The sequence below is a fragment of the Salmo salar genome, chromosome ssa09 (genome assembly GCF_905237065.1).
Source record: "Salmo salar chromosome ssa09, Ssal_v3.1, whole genome shotgun sequence".
NCBI lineage: Eukaryota > Metazoa > Chordata > Actinopteri > Salmoniformes > Salmonidae > Salmo > Salmo salar.
Window position 1 is genome coordinate 73,727,996 of NC_059450.1, and position 13,781 is coordinate 73,741,776.

The following is a 13,781-nucleotide window of genomic DNA, read 5'->3' on the forward strand; positions in this document are numbered from 1 at the left end:
AAGTGAAAACATGTTTTTAGAAAGTACTAAATGTATTGAAAATTAAATATAGAAATCTAATTTACTTAAGTATTCACACCCCCGAGGCAATGCTTTGTAGAAGGACCTTTCTTAGGGATTACAGCTGTTAGTCTTCTGGGTAAATCTCTAAGAGCTTTCCACACCTGGATTGTGTAACATTTGTCAAAGTGGTTGTTGATCATTGCTCGACAACCATCAGGTCTTGCCATAGGTTATCAAGCATATTTGAATCAAAACTTAAATATGTAACAACTTCTTGGTAAGCAACTCCAGTGTAGATTATGTTTTGGGTTATTGTCCTGCTGAAAAGGTGAATTTATCTCCCAGTGTCTGGTGGGAAGCAGATTGAACCAGGTTTTCCTCTAGGATTTTGCCTGTGCTTTGCTCCATTCCGTTTCATTTTATCCTGAAAAACTCCCCAGTCCTTAACAATAACAAGCATACCAATAACATGATGCAGCCACTAGTATATCCTTGAAAATATGGAGTGGTACTCAGTAATGTGTTGTATTGGATTTGTCCCAAACATAACTTTTTATTCAGGACAAAAAATGAATTGCTTTTCCACTTTTGCCACTATTATTTTAGTGCCTTGTTGCAAACTAGGAGGTCGACCGATAAATCGTAATGGCCGATTAATTAGGGCCGATTTCAAGTTTTCATAACAATCGGAAATCGGTATTTTTGGACGCCGACTTGGCCGCTTAAAATTTTTTTTTTTTAGACCTTTATTTAACTAGGCAAGTCAGTTAAGAACACAATCTTATTTTCAATGACGGCCTAGGAACGGTGGGTTAACTGCCTTGTTCAGGGGCAGAATGACAGATTTTTACCTTGTCAGCTTAGGGATTCACTCTTGCAACCTTACGGTTAACTAGTCCAACGCTCTAACCACCTGCTTTACATTGCACTCCACGAGGAGCCTGCCTGTTACGCGAATGCAGTAAGAAGCCAAGGTAAGTTGCTAGCTAGCATTAAACGTATCTTATAAAAAACAATCAATCAATCATAATCACTAGTTAACTACACATGGTTGATGATATTACTAGTTTATCTAGCCTGTCCTGCGTTGCATATAATCGCTTAGGTACACGTTGCTCCAACCATAAACATCAATGCCTTTCTTAAAATCAATACACAAGTATATATTTTTAAACCTGCATATTTAGTTAATATTGCCTGATAACATGAATTTCTTTTAACTTGGGAAAATGTGCAAACAGAGTCAGGGTATATGCAGCAGTTTGGGCCACTTGGCTCGTTGCGAACTGTGAAGACTATTTCTTCCTAACAAAGACAGCCGACTTCGCCAAAAGTGGGATGATTTAACAAAAGTGCATTTGCAAAAAAAGCACAATCGTTGCACGACTGTACCTAACCATGAACATCAATGCCTTTCTTAAAATCAATACACAGAAGTATATATTTTAAAACCTGCATATTTAGCTAAAAGAAATCCAGGTTAGCAGGCAATATTAACCAGGTTAAATTGTGTCATTTTGCGTTCATTGCACGCAGTCAGGGTATATGCAACAGTTTGGGCCGCCTGGTTCGTTGCGAACTAATTTGCCAGAATTTTACGTAATTATGACATAACATTGAAGGTTGTGCAATGTAACAGGAATAACATTTTGTTTTCGAGATGATAGTTTCCGGATTCGACCATATTAATGACCTAAGGCTTGTATTTCTGTGTGTTATTATATTATAATTAAGTCTATGATTTGATAGAGCAGTCTGACTGAGCGATGGTAGGCAGCAGCAGGCTTGTAAGCATTCATTCAAACAGCACTTTCGTGCGTTTGCCAGCAGCCCTTCGCAATGCATTGCGCTGTTTATGACTTCAAGCCTGTCAACTCCCAAGATTAGGCTGGTGTAACCCATGTGAAATGGCTAGCTAGTTAGCCGGGTGCGTGCTAATAGCGTTTCAAACGTCACTCGCTCTGAGACTTGGAGTAGTTGTTTCCCCTTGCTCTACATGGGTAACGCTGCTTCGAGGGTGGCTTTTGTCGATGTGTTCCTGGTTCAAGCCCAGGTAGGAGCGAGGAGAGGGACGGAAGCTATACTGTTACACTGGCAATACTAAAGTGCCTATAAGAACATCCAATAGTCAAAAGGTATATGAAATACAAATCGTATAGAGAAAAATAGTCCTATAATTCCTATAATAACTACAACATAAAACATCTTACCTGGGAATATTGAAGACTCATGTTAAAAGGAACCACCAGCTTTCATATGTTCTCATGTTCTGAGCAAGGAACTTAAACGTTAGATTTCTTACATGGCACATATTGCACTTTTACTTTCTTCTCCAACACTTTGTTTTTGCATTATTTAAAACAAATTGAACATGTTTCATTATTTATTTGAGGCTAAATTGATTTTATAGATGTATTATATTAAGTTAAAATAAGTGTTCATTCAGTATTGTTGTAATTGTCATTATTACAAATAAAACATTTGTTATTTATTTAAATCGGCCGATTAATCAGTTTTTTTTTTTGGTCCTCCAATAATCGGTATCGGCGTTGAAAAATCATAATCGGTCTACCTCTATTGCAAACAGGATGCATGTTATGGAATAATTCTATTCTGTACAGGCTTCCTTCTTTTCACTCAGTCAATTAGGTTAGTATTGTGGAGTAACTACAATGTTGTTGATCCATCCTCAGTTCTCCTACCCATATATTTATATGTACATATTCCATTCCTTTAGATTTGTGTGTATTAGGTAGTTGTTTGGGGATTACTTGTTAGATATTACTGCACGGTCAGAACTAGAAGCACAAGTATTTCACTACACTCTCATTAACATCTGCTGACCATGTGTTTGTGACCAATGATTTGATCACAGCCATTCAACTCTGTAACTGTTTTAAAGTGACCATTACCTTCATGGTGAATTCCCTGAGTGGTTTCCTTCCTCTCCGGCAACTGAGTTAGGAAGGATGCCTGTATCTTTGTAATGCCTGGGTGTATTGATACACCATCCAAAGTGCAATTAATATATTCAAGGTCTGCTATTATTTGATTTAACCAATCTACCAACAGGTGCCCTTCCTTGTGAAGCATTGGAAAACCTCCCTGGTCTTTGTGGTTGAATCTGTGTTTGAAATTCCCTGCTCGACTGAGGGACCTTACAGATAATTGTATGTGTTGGGTACAGAGACGAGGTAGTCATTCAAAAATCATGTTAAACACTATTATTGAAACAGTGTGTGTCCATGCAACTTATTATGTGACTTGTTACTCCTGAACTTATTTAGGCTTGTCATAACAAAGGGGTTGAATACTTATTGACTCACACACACACAGTTGGAGCTATTGAAAAGGGCAGTGTGTTTACAGTCAGATATCAGAAAAGGTTATCCGACATCAAATGGGGCAGCAGTGTCTCAGCCAATCACACGGAGGGACCAGAGGCATGCTAACGAATCACAGACTGACAGCAGACCTTAACCACTCTACAGGTGAATGTTGATGGGACAGCTGACAACCTTGACATTTCAAAAACTCGGACAACCTGAGAGCGGGTGTGTGTGTTTGGGTGTATGTGGAGGACTAGGTGCACGTGTCTAAGAGTGAGCCAGTACGTGTATTCTGATTGCATTGCAGCTGAAGGTCAGTTAGCTGTAATGATGAATATGGAGCAGCAGGTTCAGGGACACAGGAACAAGGTGACAGGAGGATCTGGACAGGTGTGTGGGTAGTGTGTGTGTCTGTGTGTGACACTATGACAGTGCTCTGTGCCAGGACACCAGGTGGCTAGCCACAGGGCATCTGTAACCCCTCCCTACCCCTTCCTCCTCTCCCCACCCCTTCCTCCTCCCCCATCCCTTCCTCCTCCCCACCCTCCTCCCCCATCCCTTCCTCCTCCCCCCATCCCTTCCTCCTCCCCCCATCCCCTTCCCTTCCTCCTCCCCCCATCCCCTTCCCTTCCTCCTCCCCCCATCCCTTCCTTCCCCCTCATCCCTTCCTCCTCCCCATCCCTTCCTCCTCCAATCCCAATCCATTTTACCCAGTGAGTACTCTGTCTCTCAGAATGAGACAACACAAGGCCAAAACAACACACACACACACACACACACACACACACACACACACACACACACCAGCCCTTGTGCCCAACATCATTTGTGTGTTCTTACCTTTGGAGGCTGTGGGATGGATGGAATGGACATGGAGAGAGAGAGAAAGAGAGAGAGAAAGGGAGAGAGAGATGGAGCAGGAGAAAAATCCATCATCATTAGTAAGTCAACTTTACTGAGACAAGTGCACTGCTGTCAGGCAGGGACACATGAGCCACAGGACACACAGGCCTGCATAAACACACGTGCACGGGGTGACACACATGCCTGCATAAACACACGTGCACGGGGTGACACACATGCCTGCATAAACACACGTGCACGGGGTGACACACATGCCTGCATAAACACACGTGCACGGGGCGACACACAGGCCTGCATAAAAACACGTGCACGGGGTGACACACATGCCTGCATAAACACACGTGCACGGGGCGACACACAGGCCTGCATAAACACACGTGCACGGGGTGACACACATGCCTGCATAAACACACGTGCACGGGGTGACACACAGGCCTGCATAAACACACGTGCACGGGGTGACACACAGGCCTGCATAAACACACGTGCACGGGGTGACACACAGGCCTGCATAAACACACGTGCACGGGGTGACACACAGGCCTGCATAAACACACGTGCACGGGGTGACACACAGGCCTGCATAAACACACGTGCACGGGGTGACACACAGGCCTGCATAAACACACGTGCACGGGGTGACACACAGGCCTGCATAAACACACGTGCACGGGGTGACACACATGCCTGCATAAACACACGTGCACGGGGCGACACACAGGCCTGCATAAACACACGTGCACGGGGCGACACACAGGCCTGCATAAACACACGTGCACGGGGCGACACACAGGCCTGCATAAACACACGTGCACGGGGCGACACACAGGCCTGCATAAACACACGTGCACGGGGTGACACACAGGCCTGCATAAACACACGTGCACGGGGTGACACACAGGCCTGCATAAACACACGTGCACGGGGCGACACACAGGCCTGCATAAACACACGTGCACGGGGCGACACACAGGCCTGCATAAACACACGTGCACGGGGCGACACACAGGCCTGCATAAACACACGTGCACGGGGTGACACACAGGCCTGCATAAACACACGTGCACGGGGTGACACACAGGCCTGCATAAACACACGTGCACGGGGCGACACACAGGCCTGCATAAACACACGTGCACGGGGGCGACACACAGGCCTGCATAAACACACGTGCACGGGGTGACACACAGGCCTGCATAAACACACGTGCACGGGGTGACACACAGGCCTGCATAAACACACGTGCACGGGGCGACACACAGGCCTGCATAAACACACGTGCACGGGGCGACACACAGGCCTGCATAAACACACGTGCACGGGGCGACACACAGGCCTGCATAAACACACGTGCACGGGGCGACACACAGGCCTGTATAAACACACGTGCACGGGGCGACACACAGGCCTGCATAAACACACGTGCACGGGGTGACACACAGGCCTGCATAAACACACGTGCACGGGGTGACACACAGGCCTGCATAAACACACGTGCACGGGGCGACACACAGGCCTGCATAAACACACGTGCACGGGGCGACACACAGGCCTGCATAAACACACGTGCACGGGGCGACACACAGGCCTGCATAAACACACGTGCACGGGGCGACACACAGGCCTGCATAAACACACGTGCACGGGGCGACACACAGGCCTGCATAAACACACGTGCACGGGGTGACACACAGGCCTGCATAAACACACGTGCACGGGGCGACACACAGGCCTGCATAAACACACGTGCACGGGGCGACACACAGGCCTGCATAAACACACGTGCACGGGGCGACACACAGGCCTGCATAAACACACGTGCACGGGGTGACACACAGGCCTGCATAAACACACGTGCACGGGGTGACACACAGGCCTGCATAAACACACGTGCACGGGGCGACACACAGGCCTGCATAAACACACGTGCACGGGGCGACACACAGGCCTGCATAAACACACGTGCACGGGGTGACACACATGCCTGCATAAACACACGTGCACGGGGTGACACTCACTCTTGGTCTGGGAGGAGAAGGCCAGGGTCAGTTTGGTGAACAGCTCGTTGTTCTCATAGCGATCCTCTTTGGTCTTAGTCCAGAAACTGGTTTCAGACAGATCCTCATATCCAATCTGTTACAAACAGAGAGAGAGAGAGGGGAGAGAGAGATAAATGCCTCACGAATCCTTTCATCAACCACTCTGTGCAATTTAGCAAAAAAACATTCATCCATAAATCCAGCAATCAAGTGGGAGAAGGACAGAGAAAGAGCAGGAGGACCAGGGTGCTGAAAGAGGATGGAGAGAGACACGGAGGAGGAGAGGAGAAGGACAGAGGAAGAGCAGGAGGACCAGGGCGCTGAAAGAGGATGGAGAGAGACACGGAGGAGGAGAGGAGAAGGACAGAGGAAGAGCAGGAGGACCAGGGCGCTGAAAGAGGATGGAGAGAGACACGGAGGAGGAGAGGAGAAGGACAGAGTAAGAGCAGGAGGACCAGGGCGCTGAAAGAGGATGGAGAGAGACACGGAGGAGGAGAGGAGAAGGACAGAGACTGAGCAGGAGGACCAGGGTGCTGAAAGAGGATGGAGAGAGACACGGAGGAGGAGAGGAGAAGGACAGAGACTGAGCAGGAGGACCAGGGCGCTGAAAGAGGATGGAGAGAGACACGGAGGAGGAGAGGAGAAGGACAGAGGAAGAGCAGGAGGACCAGGGCGCTGAAAGAGGATGGAGAGAGACACGGAGGAGGAGAGGAGAAGGACAGAGGAAGAGCAGGAGGACCAGGGCGCTGAAAGAGGATGGAGAGAGACACGGAGGAGGAGAGGAGAAGGACAGAGACTGAGCAGGAGGACCAGGGTGCTGAAAGAGGATGGAGAGAGACACGGAGGAGGAGAGGAGAAGGACAGAGACTGAGCAGGAGGACCAGGGTGCTGAAAGAGGATGGAGAGAGACACGGAGGAGAGGAGCAAGCTAGTCATTTCCCTACTCCTCATTCTCCTTCAGAGAGAGAGCAAGGATTCCATTCCCTTTATCCCCCCTCCTCTCCCCTTTTATCCTCCCCTCCCCTTTATCATCCTCCTCTTCTCCCCTTTATCCTCCCCTTTATCCTCCCCTCTTCTCCCCCTTTATCTCCCCCCCTCCCCCTTTATCTTCCCCTCCTATCGCCTTTTTATCCCCCCTCTCCCCCCTTTATCCTCCCCTCCTCTCCCCCTCCTTTCCCCCTTTATCCTCCTCCTATCCCTTTTATCCCCCCTCTCCCCCCTTTACCCTCCCCTCCTTTCCCCCTTTATCCTCCTCCTATCCCTTTTATCACCCCTCTCCCCCCCTTTACCCTCCCCTCCTCTCCCCCTTTATCCTCCTCCTATCCCTTTTATCCCCCTCCCCCCCGTTATCTTCCCCTCCTTCATCCTCCTCTCTCTTTTTTCTAGCTATATTGCTCATTTTCTTCTCTCTCTTCCAACAATCACCAACTCATAATAAACTGCCTTCAGAGAGAGAGACAGAGAGAACGAGAGAGACACAGAGAGAACGAGAGAGACACAGAGAGACACAGAGAGAACCAGAGAGAACGAGAGACACAGAGAGAACGACAGAGACACAGAGAGAACGACAGAGACACAGAGAGACACAGAGAGAACCAGAGAGACACAGAGAGAACCAGAGAGACACAGAGAGAACCAGAGAGACACAGAGAGAACCAGAGAGACACAGAGAGAACCAGAGAGACACAGAGAGAACCAGAGAGAACGAGAGAGACACAGAGAGACACAGAGAGACACAGAGAGAACCAGAGAGACACAGAGAGAACCAGAGAGAACCAGAGAGAGAGAGACACAGAGAAAGAGAGACACAGAGAAAGAGACACAGAGAGAGAGAGAGACACAGAGAAAGAGACACAGAGAGAGACACAGAGAGAGAGACACAGAGAGAGAAAGAGACACAGAGAGAGAAAGAGACAGAGAGAGACACAGAGAGAACCAGAGAGACACAGAGAGAACCAGAGAGACACAGAGAGAACCAGAGAGACACAGAGAGAACCAGAGAGACACAGAGAGAACCAGAGAGACACAGAGAGAACCAGAGAGACACAGAGAGAACCAGAGAGACACAGAGAGAACCAGAGAGACACAGAGAGAACCAGAGAGACACAGAGAGAACCAGAGACAGAGCAAGAACCAGAGCGAGAGAGCGAATCAGAGAACCAGAGAGACAGAAAACCAGAGAGACAGAAAACCAGAGAGACAGAAAACCAGAGAGACAGAAAACCAGAGAGACAGAAAACCAGAGAGACAGAAAACCAGAGAGACAGAAAACCAGAGAGACAGAGCGAGAGAGCGAATCAGAGAACCAGAGACAGAGAGAGAGACACAGAGAAAGAGAGACACAGAGAAAGAGAGACACAGAGAGAGAGACACAGAGAAAGAGACACAGAGAAAGAGACACAGAGAAAGAGACACAGAGAAAGAGACAGAGAGAGAGAGAGAGAGACACAGAGAAAGAGACACAGAGAGAGACACAGAGAGAGAGACACAGAGAGAGAGAGAGACACAGAGAGAGAAAGAGACACAGAGAGAGAAAGAGACACAGAGAGAGAAAGAGACAGAGAGAGACACAGAGAGAGAAAGAGACACAGAGAGAGAAAGAGACACAGAGAGAGAAAGAGACACAGAGAGAGAAAGAGACACAGAGAGAGAAAGAGACACAGAGAGAGAAAGAGACACAGAGAGAGAGACACAGAGAGAGAGAGAGACACAGAGAGAGAAAGAGACACAGAGAGAGAGAGAGACACAGAGAGAGAAAGAGACAGAGAGAGAGACACAGAGAGAGAGACACAGAGAGAGAGACACAGAGAGAGAGACACAGAGAGAGAGACACAGAGAGAGAAAGAGACACAGAGAGAGAAAGAGACACAGAGAGAGAAAGAGACACAGAGAGAGAAAGAGACACAGAGAGAGAAAGAGAGAAAAGAGCAAGAAGTAAAGCATACAACATTATAAAATCCATGTACACAAACAACAAGTGTGCGGTTAAAATAGGCAAAAAACACACATTCTTCCCACAGGGCCATAAGGTGAGACAGGGAGGCAGCTTAAGCCCCACCCTCTTCAACATATATCAAGGAATTGGCGAGGGCACTAGAACAGTCTGCAGCACCCGGCCTCACCCTACTAGAATCTGAAGTCAAGTGTCTACTGTTTGCTGATGATCTAGTGCTTCTGTCCCCAACCAAAGAGGGCCTACAGCAGCACCTAGATCTTCTGCACAGATTCTGCCAGACCTGAGCCCTGATAGTAAATCTCAGTAAGACCAAAATAATGGTGTTCCAAAAAAGGTCTAGTTGTCAGGACCACAAATACAAATTCCATCTAGACACCGTTGCCCTAAAGCACACAAAAAACTATACATACCTCAGCCTAAACATCAGAGCCACAGGTAACTTCCACAAAGCTGTGAATGAGCTGAGAGACAAGGCAAGAAGGGCCTTATATGCCATCAAAAGGAACATCAAATTCCACATACCAATTAGGATCTGGCAAAAAATACTTGAATCAGTTGTAGAACCCATTACCCTTTATGGTTGTGAGGTCTGGGGTCCGCTCACCAACCAAGAATTCACTAAATGGGACAAACACCAAATTGAGACTCCACATGCAGAATTCTGCAAAAATATCCTCAGTGTACAACGTAAAACACCAAATAATGCATGCAGAGCAGAATTAGGCCGATACCCGCTTATTATCAAAATCCAGATAAGAAACGTTAAATTCTACAACCACCTAAAAGGAAGCGATTCCCAAACCTTCCATAACAAAGCCATCACCTACAGAGAGATGAACCTGGAGAAGAGTCCCCTAAGCAAGCAGGTCCTGGGGCTCTGTTCACAAACACGAACAGACCCCACAAAGCCCCAGGACAGCAACACAATTAGACCCAACCAAATCATGAGAAAACAAAAATATCATTATTTCCAATGTGTTAAGTAATTCACAAAAAAACAGAGCAAACTAGAATGCTGTTTGGTCCTAAACAGAGAGTACACAGTGGCAGAATACCTGACCACTGTGACGGACCCAAAATGAAGGAAAGTTTTGACTATGTACAGACTCAGTGAGCATAGCCTTGCTATTGAGAAAAGCCGCCGTAGGCAGATCTGGCTCTCAAGAGAAGACAGGCTATGTGCACACTGCCCACAAAATGAGGTGGAAACTGAGCTGCACTTCCTAACCTCCTGCCCAATGTATGACCATATTAGAGACACATATTTCCCTCAGATTACACAGACCCACAAATAATTCGAAAACAAACCGATTTTGATAAACTCCCATATCTATTGGGTGAAATACCACAGTGTGACATCACAGCAGCAATATTTGTCACCTGTTGCCACAAGAAAAGGACAACCAGTGAAGAACAAACAACCCATATTTACAACCCATATTTATGCTTATTTATTTTCCCTTTTGTACATCGTTACAACACTGTATATATAAATAATATGACATTTGTAATGTCTTTATTCTTTTGGAACTTCTGTATGTGTAACATTTTACTGTTCATTTTTATTGTTTATTTCACTTTTGTATATTATCTACCTCACTTGCTTAACATATGTTTCCCAAGCCAAAAAAGCCCCTTGAATTGAATTGAATTGAGAGACAGAGAGAGAAAATAGAGAACAACAACGAGAAAACAAACAAGCTATGAAGAGAGACCGAGAGAGACGCCGGCCGAGAGACCGAGAGAGACGCCGGCCGAGAGACCGAGAGAGACGCCGGCCGAGAGAGAGAGAGAGAGACGCCGGCCGAGAGAGAGACCGAGAGAGACGCCGGCCGAGAGACCGAGAGAGACGCCGGCCGAGAGACCGAGAGAGACGCCGGCCGAGAGACCGAGAGAGACGCCCGGCCGAGAGAGAGAGACGCCCGGCCGAGAGAGAGAGACGCCCGGCCGAGAGAGACCCGAGAGAGACGCCCGGCCGAGAGAGACCCGAGAGAGACGCCGGCCGAGAGAGAGACCCGAGAGAGACGCCGGCCGAGAGAGAGACCCGAGAGAGACGCCGGCCGAGAGAGAGACCCGAGAGAGACGCCGGCCGAGAGAGAGACCCGAGAGAGACGCCGGCCGAGAGAGAGACCCGAGAGAGACGCCCGGCCGAGAGAGAGACCGAGAGAGACGCCCGGCCGAGAGAGAGAGACGCCCGGCCGAGAGAGAGAGACGCCGGCCGGAGAGAGAGAGACGCCCGGCCGAGAGAGAGAGACGCCGGCCGAGAGAGAGAGAGAGAGACGCCCGGCCGAGAGACCGAGAGAGACGCCGGCCGAGAGAACGAGAGAGACGCCGGCCGAGAGAACGAGAGAGACGCCGGCCGAGAGACCGAGAGAGACGCCGGCCGAGAGAGAGAGAGACGCCGGCCGAGAGAGAGAGGGAGACGCCGGCCGAGAGAGAGAGGGAGACGCCGGCCGAGAGAGAGAGAGACGCCGGCCGAGAGAGAGAGAGACGCCGGCCGAGAGAGAGAGAGAGAGACGCCGGCCGAGAGAGAGAGAGAGAGACGCCGGCCGAGAGAGAGAGAGAGACGCCGGCCGAGAGAGAGACGCCGGCCGAGAGAGAGAGAGAGAGATGCCGGCCGAGAGAGAGAGACAACGAGAGAGACAGAAAGAGAGACAGAGAAAATAGAGAGAAAGATCAGGGCGGCCGGCTAGGAGACGTGTGCAGCCTAAGGGCCCCTGGCAATCCATCAGCGCTGAGCTCAGCCAACGCACCCGTGAGGTCATCACCTTGCCACCCTGCCTGCAGCACCGAGCGGTGTGTGTGTGTGGACAGCAGAGAAGGAAAAGGGTCAGGGGCCAGAGTGGGCTGACGATGGCATTGTTTCACTGGGCCGAGTAACGAGGGATAGGAGGAGGAAGAGGAGGATGAAGAAGAGAAGTGCAGATGGCGCTGCTGCAGTGATGGGGGGGGTTGTTGTTATTGGCCTTGAGCAGTATTGGAGTGAAGTGATGGGTAGAGGTGAGAGGTCAACCTACAGTGCCTACAGAAAGTATTCATACCGCTTAACTTATTCCACAATTTGCTGTGATACAGCCTGAATTCAAAATGGATGAAATAAATGTTCTCTCTCACCCATCTACTCACAATAACCCATAATGACAAAGTGAAAACATGTTTTTAGAAAGTACTAAATGTATTGAAAATTAAATATAGAAATCTAATTTACTTAAGTATTCACACCCCCGAGGCAATGCTTTGTAGAAGCACCTTTCTTAGGGATTACAGCTGTTAGTCTTCTGGGTAAATCTCTAAGAGCTTTCCACACCTGGATTGTGTAACATTTGTCAAAGTGGTTGTTGATCATTGCTCGACAACCATCAGGTCTTGCCATAGGTTATCAAGCATATTTGAATCAAAACTTAAATATGTAACAACTTCTTGGTAAGGAACTCCAGTGTAGATTATGTTTTGGGTTATTGTCCTGCTGAAAAGGTGAATTAATCTCCCAGTGTCTGGTGGGAAGCAGATTGAACCAGGTTTTCCTCTAGGATTTTGCCTGTGCTTTGCTCCATTCCGTTTCTTTTTATCCTGAAAAACTCCCCAGTCCTTAACAATGTTTTCGAATAGTAATTTTGTAAATTGTAGCGCTGATCATCGGAAGCATTTGAGGGAAAAGATTTTCTGAACGTCACGCGCCGATGTAAAATGCTGTTTTTATATATAAATATGACCTTTATTGAACAAAAGAATGCATGTATTGTGTAACATGATGTCCTAGGAGTGTCATCTGATGAAGATTGTCAAAGGTTAGTGCTGCATTTAGCTGTGTTTTGGGTATTTGTGATGCATCTAGTTGCTTTGAAAATGGCTGTGTGATTATTTCTGGCTGGGAACTCTGCTGACATAATCTAATGTTTTGCTTTTGCTGTAAAGCCTTTTTGAAATCGGACAACGTGGTTCGATTCAGGAGAGGTGTATCTATAAAACGGTGTAAAATAGTAATATGTTTGAGAAATTGAAGTTATAGCATTTATGAGGTTTTGCATTTAGCGCGACGCGATTCCACTGGCTGTTGATTAGGGTGGGACGCAAGCGTCCCACAGGCCCAGACAGGTTAACCAGGTGAAATTGTCACTTCTCTTGCGTTCATTGCACGCAGTCAGGGTATATGCAACAGTTTGGGCCGCCTGGCTCGTTGCGAACTAATTTGCCAGAATTTTACGTAATTATGACATAACATTGAAGGTTGTGCAATGTAACAGGAATATTTAGACTTAGGGATGCCACCCGTTAGATAAAATACGGAACGGTTCCGTATTTCACTGACAGGAAAAACGTTTTGTTTTCGAAATGATAGTTTCCGGATTCGACCATATTAATGACCTAAGGCTCGTATTTCTGTGTGTTATTATGTTATAATTAAGTCTATGATTTGATAGAGCAGTCTGACTGAGCAATGGTAGGCAGCAGCAGGCTCGTAAGCGTTCATTCAAACAGCACTTTCGTGCGTTTGCCAGCAGCCCTTCGCAATGCATTGTGCCGTTTATGACTTCAAGCCTGTCAACTCCCAAGATTAGGCTGGTGTAACCCATGTGAAATGGCTAGCTA

General features: G+C 47.7%; 1 protein-coding gene across 1 annotated transcript in view; it reads right to left on the bottom strand.

Annotated features, from left to right (window-relative positions):
- LOC106611857 (protein diaphanous homolog 1) overlaps nt 1–13,781 on the bottom strand; it is a 198,665-nt gene that overhangs the window by 120,489 nt on the left and 64,395 nt on the right. The window contains 2 exon segments of the mRNA XM_045724002.1: nt 4,173–4,181; nt 6,215–6,329. Coding sequence (XP_045579958.1) covers nt 4,173–4,181; nt 6,215–6,329 — 124 coding nt within the window.